The 20946-nt window shown below is 46.8% G+C and overlaps 2 protein-coding genes across 2 annotated transcripts; one reads left to right on the forward strand and one right to left on the reverse strand.

Moving 5' to 3' along the window:
• Positions 1-35: 35 nt before the first annotated feature.
• Positions 36-18772, reverse strand: LOC119548580 (protein purity of essence). Its single transcript, XM_037855898.1, has 13 exons — positions 18609-18772; positions 18325-18419; positions 17780-18192; positions 15321-17490; positions 14733-15260; positions 8648-14639; positions 8388-8592; positions 7634-8329; positions 5909-7569; positions 4052-4528; positions 2017-3967; positions 324-1920; positions 36-263 (listed from the first exon to the last, which is right to left on the reverse strand). Exons 1-13 carry the CDS (start codon positions 18725-18727, stop codon positions 181-183), a joined length of 15987 nt encoding a protein of 5328 aa, XP_037711826.1. The 5' UTR covers positions 18728-18772; the 3' UTR covers positions 36-180.
• A 336-nt stretch (positions 18773-19108) lies between these two features.
• LOC119546812 (TBP-related factor) lies at positions 19109-20226 on the forward strand. The gene is made up of 2 exons (XM_037853395.1): positions 19109-19380; positions 19452-20226. Exons 1-2 carry the CDS (start codon positions 19226-19228, stop codon positions 19969-19971), a joined length of 675 nt encoding a protein of 224 aa, XP_037709323.1. The 5' UTR covers positions 19109-19225; the 3' UTR covers positions 19972-20226.
• Positions 20227-20946: the final 720 nt, after the last annotated feature.

Genomic DNA, 20946 nt, shown 5'->3' on the forward strand with positions numbered 1-20946 from the left:
TTTGAATTTAATTCCAACCCAATAAAACATGCTGATGCTATTTAAATTCATTGTGCAAACGAAAAATTTATTGATTAAATATTTTAATGTGATAAATATATATTTATGCTGTATGTTTATATATAAGCAAGCCATTGCTTCGAATTCTACGGTTTAGTTGGTTGAATCAACGATTGTATTTTAACTAGAGCTTGTGGTAGAAGGCAGGGCTGCGAGGATTTCTTCGATAAAGCTGTCTGGCTGCTCGATGAGATGCAGAAGACCTAAAATATTAAAAATATAATTAAACAACGAAAATAATAAAAGCTGTAAGTGACACCTACCTGCTACATCGCAGAACTCTCCAAAGGAAGTGCACGGCAGGAATTCATCCGTTAAGGTCTGCAGGATACTATCCGTGGATTTCAGCAAAGCCTCATCGTTCTTTCGAAGGTAATCGAACAGGGAAATCGGCCAATCCTCCTCCTTAGGCGTGTTTACAGTCTTGAACAGATTGTTGTAGATCAAGTCTACCAACGCCCACATCATAAGGAAGGGTTTGTACACACTGTACTCCTTCGACTGCCGATCCGCAGGTGCCAACAACGCCTTGCACAACACCGAGGGCGAGATGTGCCGGGCCTGGGCCACTGCTAGCATCCTCTTCAGATGCGCCAACTTATGCTTATTCCACATCTCTCGACTATGCAGTGAGAGTGAAATGGTTGCCATATATAGCGGACCATCCACCTCGTAACCGCATTCCAACCACTTTTCGCTGGGTGCTGCCTGTAAATATGTAAGCAGAGTCTTGCTGTCCCTGGCGGCAGATCGGGAGGAAAGCAGTAGATAGACGGAGTAAAAGAGCAGGTAGGGTACAAAGTGCATGTTTGACTGCGGACCGCCCCCGCCGGCGTCGTCGTGGAAACTGCGTTCCCAGGCAAATCGCACCAACAGAAGCTTCAAGTCATGCACGCTGTTTGTATAGGATATATCACAGCGCTGGGTGCTCTCCTGCATATAGCTGCTGTGGCGAGTCATGCAGGCGGAGAAGGCCACCTCTGCAACGGCGGGACCCCAAAGAGGCAGCAACCCATTACATCTGGTGTTAGCATTCTGCAAACTAGCCCGCTCCCATTCATCTCTTCCTCGCGTCAATCTTATGGCTGATGTGTGGCAGTCTACATGAACCACATTGAAGTGGGTTACTGTTGTATATCCGATTGTCTTCCTCGACTTGAGCTCGAATTCCTCGACATTGCAGCGCTTAGTGAACGTGTAGATGCCCAACACCTTGTCTGGCTGGCAGGCGTAGCCCTCGCGACAGATGAAGCACGTCAGGCCCGTTTCGTCTCTCAGTTTTTCGATCTTCTGAAGGATCGAACCCTTGGCAGTCACCTGGCCCTTCTCATTCGTGCGCATTCCCAAAGCGTCAAGTTGTTTTTCTCGCGTGGCCATAGCCAGCCGCTTCTTCTCTGCCCGTGTGAAATCCCGCACTTGTTGCACCCTCGCTGCTGTCGCCGAATCTGTGGAAAGCGCTTCCAAAAGGTTTTCCGCCAGACTGCCCACGTGCTCATCACTGGATACTTGCTCCAGGCGGTGAATAATGGGTATAATGTCCTTGCTGATGGCGACCTGGGTGGCCTCATGATGATTTGAGAGTCCGGTGAGGAAGCGAAGTATGTACTTTAAGCTCGGCCGCGAGATGAACTCTTTAAGCTCATCAGAGTCGGTTCGCAAGAGAGTGGGTTTGACACAAGGTGCATGCTCGGTGATGTAAGCTAGCGATCGCTCCACGATGCCCAGACTAACTATGTAATCCTTAAGAGTTCCACCAATGCAGTTGTGCTCGATTTGGTTAGTCAGAACGCAAAAGAGTTCCAGTTTAAACTCTTCTTCGGGTGTGCGCTCGTTGTCAAAACGTTTAAAGCTCAAAGTGTCCTGAAAGTGAAAATATTCTTTTAATATAACACCTTAAGAAATTTGTACATTATCTTTTTTACAAGAAAATGTACAACAAAAATTTCGAATGCTTACCTTAAAATGCTCGCAAAGAAGAGCCATTTTTACTTCATTGCCGTAGACCAACGCAGCCAAAACACGTATAAGATGGCGCAGCACCGATGGATTGTTTCTAACGTTCGGACAGTCAGTGCACGATATCAAGGCACTTACATACTCCGGTCCACCAAATGTCAGCGAAAACTGCAGGAACGAATCTAAAGTATCGCTGGCTGCTTTCGAGAGAATGGTCTCCATGATCTCTAGTAACTGCTCGGTGACCGCAGACTGAATCGAATCGTTCTCCGACTGTAGACACATTTGCAGCACCTTCAGCAACGTGTTGATAGCCCCAATTTCGGGCTGACAGAGCACTTCTTGGCAACGGCGCACTTTCACGCAAATCAAGAACAGCTTAAGCAGCACCTGGATAAGCTCTCGGTTGCGCGAGATGCGCTGCAGACTTCCAATTCTGTCCAACATTACGCGGAGCCCGTTGCAATCAGCCAGTACGTTGGCCATGCGATAGAGCTGTTCAGTGTCCACCTGCTCCTGGCTTTTATTGTTCAGCGTTTCCACAAACTCCTCGGTGGCGTCTCCCAGAAGACCGCGCATGCGGTAAACGATCCTCATGGCATCTCGATCCCCTCCTTCTGCTAACCAAACTTTTTTGTACACATCCTTAACGGGCAAGTCGAGACTAATAATTTTGTTATTCACCAGCAGTTCCATGCCGTTATCGTCTTCCAATAGAGCAATTAGTTCGCAATCGGTGCAGATCTTATTTTTGACATCCCGCATTAGTGGTCCCAACCCCATTTCACTGGAAGGATAAGGATTACCCAGCATGCGGCCCTGCAGAAAGTCCTCTTGCTGAGGATCCTTTTCCAACGTCATATAGAACTCGCTTTCGTCGTGCTCCTCAGGATGTATAATGGAATATAACCGCTCGAAGATGAACACCGGTGTTTTGATGTCATTCATGCGCGTCTTCTCCACTGTGTCGATGAGAATTTCCATGAAGGCACGAGTCTCCTCCTCGGTACCGCTGGTCATGTCCTCTAGCATCTCGAGCAACTTCTCCTGGGCGTCGTCAATAAGCCTCGTTCGCTGCACCACTAAACTTCGCAGGGCAAGATAGCTTTCTAAAACGGGACCAAGCATGCGGGTCTTGTACGTCCTGCGGATGTTTGGACACTCGAGGAGTAACCACAACAGCTCCACATACTGCCGCAGAGCATAGCCCAAGGACAAATCTGAGGAGAGCGAGTGCTCCTCCATGCGATGCACCTTGCCTATTTCAATAGCCAAAAGCTGTGAGATTTGGCTAAGTACTCCTTTTAGCACTAAATACTGCAGCCAGGGTTGCTCCGTAGCCATGCTCTTATACAGCATTAAGTACTCTGCACTGGCCTCGCCTGCTTCTCCCACATGCTTCAAAAAGGACGTAAGCATGTTCAGGGCTTGCTGCCTCCGATCGTTGGTCCTGCTCAAGCTGCTTAGCAAGGAACACGCCAGCTGGCGGCCGAATCTAGAGTTTGCGTTAAATAGCAACGGTTGGATCCACTTAGCGTTGAAAACCAGAGGCTTAATCAATCGCTGCTTGTCCAGTACCCGCTCCCTCCAGCGCTTTCCGTACTTTTCGCTTAGAAAGGCGACCCGCACCTCACGTCTAGTCCTCGGAGCGGCTTCTGTTGCAGCTGATCCGCCTGTTCCCGAGGCTGGTCCAATCTGCTCCTTGGTATTCTTATGCTTGCCCTGACTATTGCTGGGCATCCGGCTGCTCCATGCAGCGTACTCATGATTGCGATCTGAGTTGAGCCAAGCTCTGTAGTCGACTGTGTTGCCTTCAAGCAGCTTCATACTGCACAGATCCGTAGTGGCTACCTTCTGATTGGGCTTGCTGCTTGGCAGCACCGGACAGATGAGATTCTGCATGATGCGCAGGCATGGATGCAGCACTGAAGTCACCGGTCCGTGAGGCAACCTAAGACAGAATTTAACAAGTAAATTAAATTAATCTTGTTCTGAGCCAAATTTTTTTTTAAAAAATCAAAGAAGCCAAATGTACCTGCAGTTGCTAATAAACAGCTCAAAGATGACCTTCAACTTGTATTCCCAGCAGACATCGTCCTGTCCCAAAAGGACTTCCAGCAGTGTCATCTCCTGGTGCACAGCTGCTTCTAGACTTATCAGAGGTATTGATCCCATTAGCGCATTCTTCACCCTTGTGGTTACCAGCTGAAGTAAGTGCATGCATGCCTCGGCGTTATCTTTGGTCAGCACAACCAGAAGGTTGCGGACTTCTTCTTGAATCTGCGGAGTGCCCCGCCGCAAATTGTGCTCGGCTAGTTCACTTACGAGTCCCTGACTATACAATCCAACGCGACAATCGTAGTTGTAGGCCATGGCTCGGAGAAGCGTTAGACACTGCTCGGTGGAAGCCAGGGCACAACCGTAGCAGCGGTTTGTGGTGGGATTCTCGGACGTCGAGCCCGGATTGACTGGCGGCTGGTCCTGCTGTTGACGATCGTAGGCCACGAGCTCGCTGGATAGTAAGTGTAAATAATATACAATATAAGTAGAGACATCCAGTCAAAGTAATAAATATACAGTGGTCGGCATAAGTATTTTGACAAAATAAAAGTTAAGTATACTCATAACTTGAATTTACTTCTTGTAAACTATAGGCATCAATGGAAAGGTAATTTCAATGCCGTTTGAATGATACAATACATTTCTTTACCCATTCAGTACTTATTGAAAAGGACGAATTTGTGTAAATCAACTTTGAAATTTTTAAAAAAAACTTTTTTCCTCGTCTTGAAAACTTAAATTTTTTGATGCAAAAAGTTTCTTCAAACAAAAACAATAGTAACTGCAAAAAGAATTTTTCAAAAATCATTTTTCTTATATTTTTTATGAATTTTTGAAAATGCTTAAAAACAGGCATTTGAGCCATATTTTTGTCTTTTTCATACAAAGTTTTTCCGACATTGTCACTTTCAAAAAATCATAAAAAATATAAGCAAAATGATATTTGAAAAATTCTTTTTGCAGTTACTATTATTTTTGTTTGAAGAAACTTTTTGCATCAAAAAATTTAAGTTTTCAAGACGAGGAAAAAAGTTTTTTTTTTAAATTTCAAAGTTGATTTACACAAATTCGTCCTTTTCAATAAGTACTGAATGGGTAAAGAAATGTATTGTATCATTCAAACGGCATTGAAATTACCTTTCCATTGATGCCTATAGTTTACAAGAAGTAAATTCAAGTTATGAGTATACTTAACTTTTATTTTGTCAAAATACTTATGCCGACCACTGTATATAAATCTTCCTAGGGAAGAGTTCTATAGGTTGGGACCCCTTTTGCCCTGCCATTTTTCAGTTGCTTATGCAACTTTAAGCGTTAGGTACCTTTATAAAAGTTGAACTTTTAGTTATCTTGGGATAAGGGACACTTTTAAAATTCAATAAAACTCGCTCCAAAAGTATTCCAAACTATTAGAAACTATTTTTGTTTATTTAATCAACTTTATTTAGTTTTAACTTGTTCTCCGACCTTTGTTAAAGTGCGTTGACCAAATTATAATAAAAGGCTTGGGTACAGTGTCCACACACGGTCGTTTAAGGAAAAAAAAAACTTTTGTTCTAACTACTGAATTATTGAATTAATATTAAAAAAAATTTGGCTTTTGTTAGGAATTGAAAAAATAATAAAATTTAATAGGGAAAAACGGTACACGACTGAAACGCTTCAATTTGACTTGATCCTGGCTTTCAATTCTTTTACTAAAGATTTTGCAGTTATCAACTTTAAAAAATGTTGAATATGTCTGAGAAATAAGACTTTCACAACTTAAAGACTGTCCCAACTTAAAGACTGTCCCAACTTAAAGACCTTTCCAACTCATCTGAAAACTCACCTGCGACATGCCTTGACCTTCTGGACGATCTTGCTTAGCTCCTCGAAACTCGTGCGTGATTCCACGCAGTATTTCTGGGCCAGCAGCTGGATGATCTTGTTCACCTGTGAGGTGCTGTGTACGCTCGCCATGTTGTCCTCCACCATGCGGTCGCTGCTTCTGTGCTCAGCCACCTTCTGGATAAGGAGCTCCAGCATTTGCTTGTTCGTCAGCAACTGACGGTATATTCTATCCGCTCGTTCCAGAGAGCTGTGTATTAGAGAAACGGTTTTCACCCGATCCTCTGCCGATTCGATGGGATCAACAGCGCAGCAAACGCGGGCGTACATGCTGAAATCGAACTTGGCGTACTTGCAGAAGCCACACGAGTGACACAGGAAAGGATCCTTCTCATCGTAGTTAATAGCGCGACATTTGTGGCACTGGAAAACGTTCTCGCCGCAATTGCCACAGACTCCTGGATATGCAGGTACTGCTGCACTGCATCTTGGGCACTGAAGATTCTCACTGGATCCACTCACAGTTTCGAAGAAATCTGCAAATTCGATCATCAAATTGCACGCTGTGATCGGCAGCGGAAAATCGATCTTCAATTCGGTTTGTGCGGATTGCAGGGATACAGAGCGAGCTTTGTGCCACAGTGCCGGCCGATTCTTTAGCTCGACTACCGCCTGGACGCTTCGGTTATTGTAGTAGACATTAATGGTCCTCACCATCTTTGTTCGCTTTAAGTCAGCAATCCTCACGATTAATTTCGAAATAGTGTGACATTGCACCAGTTTGTAAATCATAGTGGTCGTGGTGTACTTTGAATCAGACTTAACTGATGGTAATTTGATGTTGGCCATCGGTACCTCTGGATTATTGCACACCAAACATGGCTCAGATTCGAGGTAGTAGCCATTTACTTGAAGAATGGACTCAAGGGTGGTGTATATTGGAGCATTGGGATGCTTGCAAAGCAGTTCATTTTGCTGCCGCAGAACATCCACTGCCCGGGAGACAAACTCTGGCAATCGCTCCGTTATACTCCGGGTGCTCAGTGTGAGATAGCCCAGTAGGTCTACAAACTGCGCTGTTCTCCTTCCATAAGTTGGTACCAGCGGCCACAGGTTCCAGAATATGTTAAGCAGTTTCTCCCGCTGCCTTTCATTGGCATGCTCAAATAGTCCGGTCATAAATGAGTGGGCCTGCCATCTCAGCTGACTTATGTTATTTTCCAGCAGGAAGATCCTCACAAACCGGATGATCAGGGCATCACACGCATACCTGAAGATCTGGTGCACAAATGTCCCACATTGTGCAGGATCAAACTTGGAGTAGTAAGCGTCTGTGTCCTCGCTCTTCTCCCGATCGGTTCGAAGCTTTCCAGAAGATGATGTCGATGGCTGCGGTTGTGCCTGCTTAGATCCGTTAGGAGCGGGTAAGTTGCACACAGCCGCCTGAAGCAATTGTATAATAATGGGGGACACGCCATCATCCAATTGGTAACAGGCGATTTCCATCAGCATGGCTAAGGCATCTTCATGAACGACGCAGAACTTCTGCCAATTGCCCGTACGCATCTGGCTGATCTCCTGGCAAGTACGCAGGTGTTCTGTCAACTCCACGAGTGCGTCGTAGGTGAGCAGAGGAGGATTGGCGTTGTAGGGAGCGCCAGTCTTCATGCAAGAAAGTAAACCATTAGCTATTCGTGAACAATTTAAAACAACAAACAGATCTCACCTTGGTGCTGACAATGTTGCACACCCTTTTAACAACCCGGAAATGAGCGTCGAGGGAGTGACCGTCGCGATACATGCGGAACTTTTCCTTGCTCCCGCAGATGTACATGAGTAGCTTTCTAACTTGCCGTCGCAGCAGAGTGTTCAGGTTAAGCATCATGTACTCACATAGCGTAAAGGTCATGGCTTCGCAGAATCCACTGTCGTAGTTATCAGGATGTGCGCTACTTAAGCGAAGTATCTGGTAGGGCAATCGCACAATAATCTCAGTAAGCAGACCATCGTATGACTCAAAGATATCCGGGTAGTTCTTCAAATAGTTGTGTGGGATCAGTATGGATATGTCAGGCTTGGGGCCATGCTTAATCGGCTTCAGTAACTGAACTCCAGGACCTGAAGATCCTCCACTGGGCTGAGCAGACTGCGACGATCCCACGCCACCACCCGCTGCATAGGGATCTCCAAGCACGTTCTTCCAGTGCACCAGAAGCGTGTTCAGTGCCTCTAAGGCGTAAACAAATGCTCCACTCTTGCTGAGAACATTAGCCGTGGTGCTAGCCACAAAGGAACTGTTGTCCTTGAACTGATGCGGGGGCGATGTGGTTCCAGTCTGCTTTGACTTTGTCTTGCCCATCATCACTCCAAAAAGGGAAAGCAATGCCAGGCGCACCTCATTGCCAGGACACTTCGTTTCCATCTGCAAAATAAATAAAAGGGTTACATATTTGTGTTCATAGGATAACTTTATTACTTACCCTTGATGCAGCTCCTCGTTTGCCAATTTCCACATAGTCCACCAAAGCACTGAGCAGATCTTGAAGCACCTGCTGGTCTCGATCATTGTTGCCGTTAAGATCGGTAGTCAGCATGAGAATCACCTGTATAAGAGGTATGGCCTGAAGTCCATTGCACAGGTCAAAGGTGCCTAGGTGTTGGATAATACTCTCTAGCACAGCAATCCTATATAACAATAAATTAATAAAATAAAATAAGTTAATACTTTCCTAGCACTTACCTCAAATCATGTAGCTTGCTGAGCTTATCGTCCTCGTTGATTTCGTTATCCTCACTGCTGCTCATGGCACTGAAGCCAGCGACACCACCAGAACCACCCACCCCACTAGGACCTGGTTGCTCTTGATCATCCTTAGCGGAACCCTGACGCGGAGGAGAAGCATTCGCGTGGTCTCCGAAGTTGCTGCTTCTGGCGGATGTACCGCCAATACTCTCAACTCCACTGCCCCCACTCTCTGATCCCCCGCTTCCAGCAGGCTCTGCAGGGGAAGTGCGCAATGTTGATCCATCGGTTGCTACATTTGAACCTTCATCGTCATCCGAACCACCTGCGGAGACACTGGCCGCTGCGTTCGACGCCGCTGCCATGGCTGCAGCTTGACGGATTCCCTGAAGATTAGCCAAGCCTTGTTGAAGGGACTGCAGGGCGTTCGCATCTCCACCATGCTGTTGCAGGCTTAAAGCGATGGCAATGTCCATGATGGCTTCATCGTCCGCATCTTCGGGAAGACCAAGTAAACGTGGGAAACCGCCACCCATGAAGGCCTCCAGGTTGAGTATTTGCTGCTGACCCACTGCTCCTACTTCCACTACACCTCCTTCCGCGTCCGGATTCGGGTCGGGTAATCCACCACCTCCTACTGCAGCATCCACAGCAACGGCAGCTGCTTCCTCGATGATATCACTAGCAGTCGAGGCAGCCACTGCTTGTAAAGTCTGCATGGTGGAGGTGGAAGGAGTGGGTGTGGAACAGGCCGGGGGTGTAACTATGGCCACCTTTCTGCGCTTTACTCTCGGACTCAGCAACAAGATTAATGCTTCCTTGGCGCTGTGACTAATCACACTAGCATCATGCTTGAGCAGATCGATGAAGTATTTAGTCATGCGACCAACCTGACCAGGATCGGCTAAGGCAAATCCGTACATAATCTCCACGAGACAGTGAACAATTGTCTCCGCCTGACACAATCCCCTCTTCACGATATTTATGGGCTCATCAAGCTCCGGCGTAACCTTGTGCAACTCCAAGACAAATCCCATAAGGGTTGGTACTATGTCGTAGTTGTTCTCCGCGCAGATCTTGGCTAGAGATTGCGGACGTGCGTTGGCAATGCCACGAACGAGGAGAATTAGGCGGTAGAACGCCTCAGGATCGATCTCCTGTAGAGATTCTAGTTTCTCGAGCTTTGGTTGCATAGCCTGCAGTTCTCCATAAACGAACTGTAAAAGCACTCCATCCTTGTAGCTGTGGTAGGTTGCCCTGGTTCCGTAAAGCGTGGCCAGCACATAGCGGGCCTGCGTCTGTACAGGATTAGGCGTGGGCAGCAACAAAAGCGCACTCGCTGTCTTTACTGCCTTTTGTCGGATGGGAGTTGGCACTCCAGATCCCAACAGGTGCAGCGCACAGTCCATTACCTCCAAAAGGTGATTGACCATTCGATCCAACTGAGTAATGCAGTTGAAGCCCTCTCCAAAGTTGGCGCTACTTGCTTGGGAAGAAGATACTTGTGGCACACTCGATCCAGGTGCATTGGCATCCTCGCTTTCGTCGGGCCAGCCCACCAGCTCTTTTGACTTTCCATAGACCTCGATGCAATCCAGTAGTGTCACATGCTCCGGATCCTGGGATTTGGCGAAGACGACTTTTAAAAGCTTGTCCGATTGGAACATCTCCTCCCGGGTCAGGGGGATGTCGAACCAGCGTGCCCTCCTTACCGGTGTGGGAATTGTGCGTCCCAAAATGCTGACCGATAGAGGAGCACGCTGTACATCCTGAGTTCCAATCAACACTCGTATTCCCACAATGACCACATTTGGATCATTGTTGATCACCTCCAGGGTAAAGCCATTCGCCCGAGTGCTGGCCACAAACATTCCCGTTGAGAACAGACGTGTCTTTAGTTTCTGTTTGTTGTAAATCTGGAGCAGATCATTGCCTCCGAACTCTACATCGGCCAGCATGTTGCAGTGTTCGAAAAAGTCAATTGGGAACACTGGCTGACCTCCAGCCGTAAGTTGTTTTTGCTGTTGGCTTGCCTTCCTGTTGGACAACTTTCCAGATGCCGCATTGGTCTTGGACTTTGGAGTAGAACTTACTCCAACCTTCGCCATTAAGGTGGATGAGTACAGCTGATTACCAAATGGCTGAACTTGCGGTGAGAGCCAAAAGCTAGTGTGTTCTGGTTGTGCGGAGAAGATCCTCAAGCTTCCGTCCTCGCAAAGCAGCAGAAGCGTGGTTTTCTCTATTCCGGCGACCGCATGACGGATGCCAACTACGTCCATAATCCGGGATTTGGCCGACTGCGCCTTGATTTCTTGCAGGTAAATCCGTTCAGGTGTGATCATCAAAATAATAGGGTTATTCGATGTCTGCATACTGGCGTAAACCAATCCTGGATGACCTGTAACCTCTGTCCACTGGACCAAAGGCTGGAGTGGACCCTTTGAGGCAGACTTGGTGACTGAATTGGTGTCCAGGTGATATATTCCCCTCACGCCATCATTAACATTGGTGAGTGGTGAAAAGAAGCTTCTTCCGGAGGAGTAACTGTAGAAGAGCAGTTGAAGGGTATGGGAGTAATAGATCGACACTCCACCGCCACCAACTTGACCACTAATATCCTTGATATGTTGGTGACTTAGCTCCAGTGTGTTGGTCACATAGAAATCTCCATGAACCGCCAGGCTTTGTTGATCCAACTGCTGAGTGTAAATGTATCCACTGCTGGCAAAGCTCAGCATATAGTAGTTGCCATCCTGGTACATAAATGTGCAATCTCGAATCTTGCCTACGGCGACTAGGTAATAGTACTTCGGGCTGTATGTATCCACTGCCAAGTCGTAAATCTTTACATAATCAGAGGTGACAATCGCCAAGAGAGTCTGTGAGCCGGGTAGCCACACAGCTTTTTTTATGTAGTTTCCGTTTTCCAGTTGGGGACTCACCACAATGTGTTCGTTGGTACTGCCACTGCTTGAAAAGGTGAGCACATGACACTCCTTCAAGCCACAAACAGCCAGACAATCCTCATTGCAGGGATTGGCAGCCAGGGAGAGAACCGTACAGGCAATGGGTGCTGAACTCAGTTGCGTTAAAGTTAACTTTCTCTTGGATGCGTCAGCCTGCTTAAGCAGTGCCGAGAGTTGAAGGATGGTCACTTTTCCCTTCTCATGAGACACAGCCAACTGCTGACGTCGTCCATGTGGCGAGGACAAGCAACAGAATGCAACACGGCGGACCACTCCAGAAGATATCAAGTGCTTTATGGTCTGACCCTGATCGCCAGAGTAATTCATCCGCACATTTTCGAAGGCACCCTCTTGTGAGCCCAAAGTGGCAAACATAAGTTGATCCGTCACTTGGAAGCTCTGCTCGAGCTGGTGAAGTCGCTCCAATGCCGCTCTTGCTCTCTTATGGCAGCCGACAATGGAGTACAGTGTACAGTTTTCCTTTATCGATGGGAGCAACACGTCAAAGTACTCCAGGATACATCTAACAACCAACAGCCACTGATCCTGGTGCTGAAGAGTTTCTCGATAAGGTTCCAAAAGTTTGCTAAGCACCGCGATTCGTTCGCTAGTCAAGGAATCCTTTCGTGCAGGTACTGGCTGAGTAACCGGTGGGCTGCTCCTCTTTTTTCCAGCCAGTAAGCTCATGTGGGACGGTAGGTAGCTACCCATTCCGGATGAATCTCTGACCTCACTACTACCAAGCCGCCTGCTCAAAGCCTGACAGGATCCATCCTCCTTGGCTCCGCAGTCACAGAAGAAGTTTCCGTACTTGGCGTAACTCACATCGTGTCCCTTATGGCAAACCCTCGCGCACACTGAGCACACGCCAACTGTGTTAATCATGTTGCAGGTGTGACAGTGGTACCAGTGTTGGTTCATGAACTCCTTTTGCGTCTGCGAGAAGGTACACAGCTTGTTATTTAAAGTGTCCTCGTCGGAGTCATCCAGCAGCGAGTCCTGCTCGCCCTCCTCGGCTAGCTCATCGTAAAGATCATCAATATCCGTCTGCAGCTCATCATCCCACGGCGGGATGTGCTGCCGACTACCACGGTAGCCGATACTTTGCAGGAGTTCGCTAAGATAGCGCAGCTGGGCGCTAACATTCTCAGCATGTTTTAGATGCTTGTCCGGTAGTTGCAACTTGGCCAGTTCCAGCCAAAGAAGCGTGGTATTAAACAAGGCGACATGGCCTCGTGCGGGGCTGGCATCTGCCAGAGTTATCATTATCTGGAGTACATCAGCAAAATCGCAGCCATCTTGTGGTGGGGATATTAAAGTTTGTCCCAGCTGCAGCAAAGCTTGGAACAATGGAGGAGCAATCTGTGCCGCTTTGCTCTGATCTTTCACCAAGGACTTGACAAAGCTCAAAAGAAGCGCTCCATTTCGTTCGCTTCCACTGTGATCGCAAGCCTGCGAGGAGTCTTCTGACGGATTTGGTTGTGCCGCTTGCCACAAGCTCAGAATCTGAGAGGTATTGGCCGCAGCTCCTCCTGCTCCTGTGCCGCTTTCTCCGCCTCCCGCTGCAGTTGCGCTGTCGTAGTCAATGTCCATGGGGTCCAACTGGTCGGAGATACTCGGCATAGCAGAAACGGTGGCCATATTAGTTGGAGTCTGAGCATTGCTGCTAGAGCTGCTTGATGGTTGCAAAATGCTGGTGAGCATCCGGCAGGTGGTGTCCAATGCCTCTGAGGTGCTTACTTCCGTGCTTACGTTAGGTCCATAGATAATGTGGGCCAACCAGAGCTTTAAGCGAGCTACATCAACAGTGGCTAGCTCCGAAAAGCACTCAACCAGATCCTCATGTTGAAACTGGGAATCTGGTTGCAAGGATTGCTGGAAAAGGCGTTCAACAAACTGCAGCATCTTGCGCGCATAGCTGACGGGCAGACTGGTGCCGGTGAATGAAAGCAGAAGTGTTGTGAGACTCCCAGATTTCTGATCCTTAAAAAACTGTCGCATGGCTTGCACCGCCACGGGCTTTTCCAGCATCTTGATCATGGTTTTGAGCACGGCAAACAACATGGACTCATTAAACATGGCACGATCCTGATCTAGAGGAGCTCCGCCGCCATGCGCCACAGTTTGTGGCTGCCTAAGCTCGGTTGCAAAATCTTTCAGCATGCGATAGCAATATCCAATCATGTGCTCAAAAAGCAGCAGTTTTTGGGCCTCTAAGGTCAAACCGCTGAGGATCTCCCGTAAGCACTGTTCGCTTTGGCCTTGCAAGTAATCAGTTCGCATGTCCAGCATTGAGGAGATTAACAGAAGCTTAAGTTGGGCTTCCACCTCAGTGTTGGCAGAGCAATGTGGGAGCAGAAGTTCAAACAATTGAAGGATTGACTTTAAGCAGTGCTTCAGAGTGTGCAGGGTAGAGTAACTGGCTCCTCGTGTCAGCTCTATTATATGAGCATCTATCACGTTCAAGGTGTACGGCTCCACTGGATGTTGCTTGCCATCAAATGCGGAATCATTGACCATTAGGCACTTAGGCCATTCGTTTGCTATCAGTTGTTTATCCTCATTGGGCAGGAGTTTTAGAAAGGCCGCATGAAGTTCCAACATTATCGCTGGCTTATCGCTTACAATGGGAACAATCAGATTCAATGCTTGCTCCGGTGTCGAACTTGACAATTGCTTCAGCATCTGACCACGTACAATGACCGAAAGCAGGCGGTAGGAATTCATAAGCTTAACTATAAGCTCGTTTACCAGTTGGTTATGTTTCTGCAGATCACTAGGCAGCTTTCCCTCCTCTTCATGTTTTGACTTTTGCTCATCGATTGACTCGTTCGAAGAATACAGTTCGGGATCGTTGGGCGTGCTAGTTAAAGAAGTACCCGCTGTAGAGGACTGATCGCTGGAAGCATCTTCGCTCTCCTTTCGGGGCCACTTGTAGCCTTCCTTGTTCGCCCAAGCCACCGCATGCATATGGGCCACCAAAGAATCAAAGAGAATGAGATCGGAGAGCCTTGGAGTGCCCGCTGAAAGCATGTTTTTGTTGAATTAAGAAAGTTTTATATTTTTAATATTTTTTTTGAAGGAGTAGAATTTAAAAAACATTTAAAGGGTCTTACCGTTTCCGTTCATCTGACTATTAAACGATTCCACACCAAGAATGGTTTGCTTCAGACTATATTTCATATCGGCCGCTATATCGCCCACTTGATTCCACAGCGTCTCGGCGTACTGAGTATACATTCCCTGCTTGATAAGACTGTTAACCACCAGGTAGTGTGAACTGGACAGTGGGCAGCGAATACTCCAGATCAGAGAATGCAGGTTGGGAGAGCGTTCGGCCTTCAGGGACTCTACGTGAGACGTAGAGGGCGGCAGACCCAAAACTAGCTTCCATGCAATGCTAAAGCAGTACTGCATTGCACACAAATTGTGCATGCTTGCTTCTTTTTCCTTTTCTTTGGAATATACAGACATATCGGTGATGGAGAGTATGTCAGTCAAGGCATCTACTAGTAGCGGATACTTGAGCTTGTCTGGAGTGCAGAGGATAAAGTTCCAGGCCAGGCCATCCAATTTGAATTCCTGCGCCCAATAGGGTTTTTCGGGATCGCCCATAACCAGAGAATAAAAAGTTGGGCGAATTGCTGCAGTAGGTAGAAGTATTGTAGAGTTAAGCTGAGATACATGGCGAATTTTTCACTTACCTGATCCATATTCACCAGCTGACTTTCGGAACTTTTCCTCAATATCCTGGCGGCAATAGGAATTCAGTTTGGTTCGGCTGTTAAGCAGATCCGTGATCTTTTGGCTTTCCGGCATGCTGCTTACGCTGAACAGATTCCAGCGAACCTGGTCCAGCAACTCAGGAGGGGCATTGTACAAATGCTTCATAAGATACTCCAAAAATAGAAGCAAGCGGGATAACAGCATCATTTGGCTGTTTCTTACGGGTCGATCCCCGCTGATTCCACGGCAAACTTCGGCACAGCGGATAACTCCTCCAGCTGTCAAGAGCAGAATGGACTTCTTTTGCATCAGGTTGAGCGAGTGGAATAGGAAAAGAAGCAGTTGGGCATGCTCTATATTTAAGTCTTCGTAGTCAGAATCACTAGCGGCAGTCCAGGAGCAGACGCCCTCAACCAAAGTATTAATCAGCCGATGCCACACAGATAGACACGCGGCCTCCTTCTCTTGTGTGGGCTTCAGCAATAGGATTTGCACGAGTACTGACAAGGTACTTGGGTAAACCTGCAGGGGCCAGGTGCTCGTATCGGTGGACCACGGTGATATGGATAAGTGCTGCAACAGATTGGACTGTAGTTGCTCGGAAAGCAGCGAAGTGGATATCAAATTGTGTATATAGCGTCCAGCAGCTCCCGAAAAGCGAATCATAGAGGTTTGCCACTTGGTAGAAGTCACTACAGATGATCCTGCTCCCGCATTAGCAGCTGGAGCATTTCCCGACCCCTGTTCGCACTCATTTCGCATGACATCCCGGTCGAAATCCTTGATTATGTTAGCCATTAACAGCATTTGCTGATCACTGACTCCCGCCTTTACATAGCGCTGCATGTATGCGTGCCGGTTGGCTAGAAATTGGTCCAGGAAACAGAATATGTCGGCCGCCAAATCTAAATATTCATGTGGCTCATCCAGTTTGGGGACAAGGGCGCTTTTCTGTTCTCCACGTTCTTGTGTGGATGTATTTGCATTATCGTCGTGTGTTTCTGGGGAAAGGGTTTCCTTAAACCAGTGGCCCAGATAGCTCTCGCTGTCGTCCTCCTCCGAATTGTCAGAGCAGGAGAGAGAGTCGTTAAAATAGGTGGTAGAATCTGAGTAGCTTATGGGTTCGCATTCCGTGCGATCCTTTGCGGAGGCGCGTCTCAAGGTGCAGGCCTTGCGGTAAGCCACCGTGGCCAGAAATGTGAATAGCTGATGGAGCGTGGCCGTGTTAAGCACTCTGACAATCCTCTCCAACGAACTATAGTTTTGCAAGATGTCGAACTGTGCTGGCTCCGGCACCTCTGGGGATTCAGGCCTCTGTCCACAGGCGGACTCAATCTTTAGATCTTCAATTAACTCAGATAACAGTTTAATGCTGTGATTGGCAATTGCTGCATTGAGCTCCCCAAATCCTTGCTGGACTTTGAATAGATTCACTCTGGCTATAGGTGTGGTAGGAGCGGTTCCAGCCTCACTTCCTGTCTTGGCAGCTTTGGTTGCCGATTTGGACGCTGTCTCCAAGCTTGTTCCACCACTTCCGGAGGCGCCCATTGCTCCTTGGATACCGCTAATAAGCAGCCAGCTGCCATAGCAGAGATGGTTCTGATACACATGAATCCGGGCCGACGCCTTAAACATATCGCCAATATTTGAGTATATCTCTAGAGCCTTGTTCACTATGTTACAGGCCTGCTCCTCAAAGTCGTCGTGGTCTTTGTTGGTTTGCCCAGAGCTGGAACCGCCTCCACCGCTCCCTTGACTAGTGGATGCAGTCTGCTGCTTTTGGGAGCTGCCGGCCTGGCTCATTCCGAGAACACTGGTGGCTATCGAAGTCAATACTGCATTGTATAAGGCAGCAATGCCGCACATCGATAGCCGTTCAATTCGACTGGGAGTCAGCGGCTGCAACACAATCAAGGCATGAGCCTGACTCAAAATAGTGAGATCAGTGAGCATGTGATTCATGCTCGATTTCACAGTGGTGCCCTCCACTTGCGTCAGAGGCAAATAGAGCGGCTTGCCGCCGTTGATGGTCTCCAAATATTTTGATCGGTAGCGATTCAGTATTGGTAGGCCAACGCACACGTCCAGCAAGGTGTCGACTCCATTTTGATCCTGGAAGTACTCCACATTGGCCGCAAGGAGTTGCTCCTGCAACAAGAAAACATTTAATATGGTGTTTCTTAAATAGTTTAGATGATCAGCCTTTTTTACATGGGCAAATTAATAAACAAAAACCCAAAAGAAAACGAATTAGTTTTAAAAGGGAAATAAGAATTAACACAAAAAATGCATCTAATGAAAATAACAGATCTGTGATAAGCATTGAGAAATATCATAAATGGAAAGAAAATTATGTAAACAAAAAAACCAAATCACAAAGCCCAGTCTATTAGGAAGGGACATAAAAAAAGCTGATGCTTGGATTTATCTTGCTCACAGTGCAGTCGGTAACCTCTTCGCTGAGGGGAACCCATGTCATTTTGCCGGGCTCCAGAGGAGCAATCAGTTGCTGCAGGATAACAGAGGACAGGTCCGATCTGGATCGCTTGATCTCCGACTTGGGCGACTCCTTGTCGTTGCTCGATCCGCTGGTCGAGGAACTGCTGCTGGGCATTATGCTCTTTGTGGTGGACTCCGGATGCTTGCAGCTCTTCAGGACATTGGCCACAGCGTTGTAGTCGAAGGTGGCCGTCGATGTAGATGGGGGATTCTCCCGGCCCTCGCAGAGCATCTTGAGTGCGCCCAGGAGCCACTTGGTCTCGTACACGGATACCCTGGGCAGCCTGTAGAGGATGAACCGGATGAGCACGGCGGTGGCATCGTGCAGCTGACATATCTGCGTCTGGCAAACTGCAAAACCGAAAGATTATAAATGTCTGTGTAGCTCACTGATACCATTGGTGAGTGAATCACTCATTTCTTGGCCAAACATTTCTTTGTTGTGTTGTTTTCTTTGGCGAAAAATCACAGGGGTGCACTTACTCGTCTTGATTTGCATAAGTTTGTCAGCCGCCAGGGCCGCAAAGGCCGTGTAAAACTGGGTGAAATTGCTTTCCTCCTCGAAAAAATCATGTTCGCTAAACAATTTACGGAATAGAACGTTGCGTTAGATATTGAAAATACAGAATTTTCAAAGCTTTTGGCTGTTTCGTCACTGGGGCGGCCATATTTAATTTTGCAAGTCATTTTTTGCACTTGCAGTAGTCCCCAAATATTTTTCACTGCGCCATTCGCGTACAGAAAAATTCTGGCTCTGCTTTACTTACCATCGCGTGATCGCTTTTAGCAGGTTAACTACTTCGTTCTTGTTGAGGGCTCCTGTACGGTTTAGTAGCAGAGCTTTAACCACGGAATTCCAATCCGTTCCGCCGCTGTGGGCCGACATTATTGTTTAAATTGTCGTCAATTTGCCGTAAAGTACTCGGCCTACTGTTAGCAGTGTGGCCAGATCGGAGTGGCGCGTAAACACCAAGTGCCGAGGGCTACCAATTATTTTGTTTTAGGTGAACTAAATTTTTAATTAAATTATTTTTGTAAGTAAAATATTTATTTATATAAGTTAAAAGAAATCATAGAAATTTTGCACAGGACTGTTAATAAATTGTAACAACTGATAATTGAATTGAAAATATTCTGAGAATATTCGAATAAATGCAAAACAAGTTGCCTGTAGAATTACAAACATTCAGATGTTTGCAAGTAAAATGTGCACGATCAAAACAATTCCTTTTGATTAAAAAAAGTTTTGGATATTTTTTCCAGTGCATAACGCTTTTTCGGCTGCGGTGTAAAAATACCAAACCGGCACATTCCCATTTTCACTTTCATTCAATAGGGCAACACTGGCTACGTCGCGTGCGGGATTTGTTTATAATTTTTAGCAATGCAGTTCCACTTCAAAATCGCGGACGCTGAAAGGGACAGGGACAATGTGGCGGCACCCAGCAATGTTGGCGTCAATCCGCACGCCGCCCTGCAGCCGCAGCAACCTGTTGCCCTGGTGGAGCCGAAGGATGCACAGCATGAGATCAGGCTGCAGTAGGTTGACGAAATTCCCGGGACCTTTCGTGAAACTGACAAAAACCCATTAATGAATCCATCATTTGCAGGAATATCGTGGCCACCTTCTCGGTGAACTGTGAACTGGACCTCAAGGCAATCAACTCGCGCACTAGGAACTCGGAATACTCGCCCAAGCGCTTCAGGGGCGTGATCATGCGGATGCACTCGCCCAGGTGCACGGCCCTAATCTTCCGGACGGGCAAGATCATCTGCACGGGTGCCCGCAACGAGATCGAGGCAGACATTGGCTCCCGAAAGTTTGCTCGCATCCTGCAGAAGCTGGGATTCCCCGTGAAGTTCATGGAATACAAGTTGCAGAACATTGTGGCCACCGTGGACTTGCGCTTCCCAATCCGTCTGGAGAACCTCAACCAGGTGCATGGCCAGTTCAGCTCCTACGAACCGGAGATGTTTCCCGGTCTGATCTACCGCATGGTCAAGCCACGCATCGTGCTCCTGATCTTTGTGAATGGGAAGGTTGTCTTTACGGGCGCTAAGTCGCGAAAGGACATCACGGACTGTCTGGAGGCAATATCACCTATCCTACTAAGCTTTCGCAAGACGTAGTAGGCTATTCGCATTCATGTGTTATCGACTCTATTTTAAGATAGTTATTTTTCCTTTTTTGTATAAATTTGTATGTCAATAAGCATAGTTGTTTTGAGGAGAAGTTAAGCCGGGAAAATATTAGGAAAAAGAGCATTTTTATTTAGAAACGTAAAAGTAATCATTTTTTATATTTGTAAGTACCCATTTTTTATTTTAAAGGAGGCCGCAAACGTAGGAATAATACAGTCATATTAATAAATATACTAAGATACACACGACGTGTTAAAAAGAAAAATATCTTTTGAATCAATCAAGAGTGAACGCTATAGACCAGTGCCTCGACTATCACATACCCGGTACTCAGCGAAGGGGAGATGGAGATATGCAAGCAGAAAAAGCTACTTTTCCGAGTTTGCAGGACGCCACCCAGCGGCGGTTACAATATTGAGTCAACACTTCTTAATGCATGGTACGATTTGAACAATTTTTAGATAGGTATTGATAAACAACACCAAAAACCACACTTGCGTTGCTTAAAAAACTTTCTAGCCTATAGATTCCGAGATCTAAGCGTTCTACGGACGGCTATTCGTCTTGTGATGCTGATCAAGAATATATGTATAAACTTTAGAGGGTCAGAAAAAACGTCTTAAAACTGTTAAACAAAATTAGGAGGAGGTAAAAAGCTTACTTGTGGCAGTTTTTATAGATATGTTGGACAGTGTAAATCATGAGACTTTGCAAATCTTATTTATCTATGCACACCTCGAAGAGGGTATATACATTTTTTTGATATTTTTGGTAATAGGGTAGAACAGAATAGAATAACGAAAAATTACCCTTAATGGACTCCGACTAATGGAATTTTAAAGTTGCGTGTTTTGCTATAATAACAAACTAGCCTTTTCTGCAAATTTAGGTGGGGACCTTTCCGACCCCATCAAGTATATTATTCTTGATCAGCATCACTGGACGAGTTGATCTAGCCATGTC

This window comes from Drosophila subpulchrella, chromosome 2L (assembly GCF_014743375.2).
Source record: "Drosophila subpulchrella strain 33 F10 #4 breed RU33 chromosome 2L, RU_Dsub_v1.1 Primary Assembly, whole genome shotgun sequence".
In the NCBI taxonomy this organism is placed as follows: domain Eukaryota; kingdom Metazoa; phylum Arthropoda; class Insecta; order Diptera; family Drosophilidae; genus Drosophila; species Drosophila subpulchrella.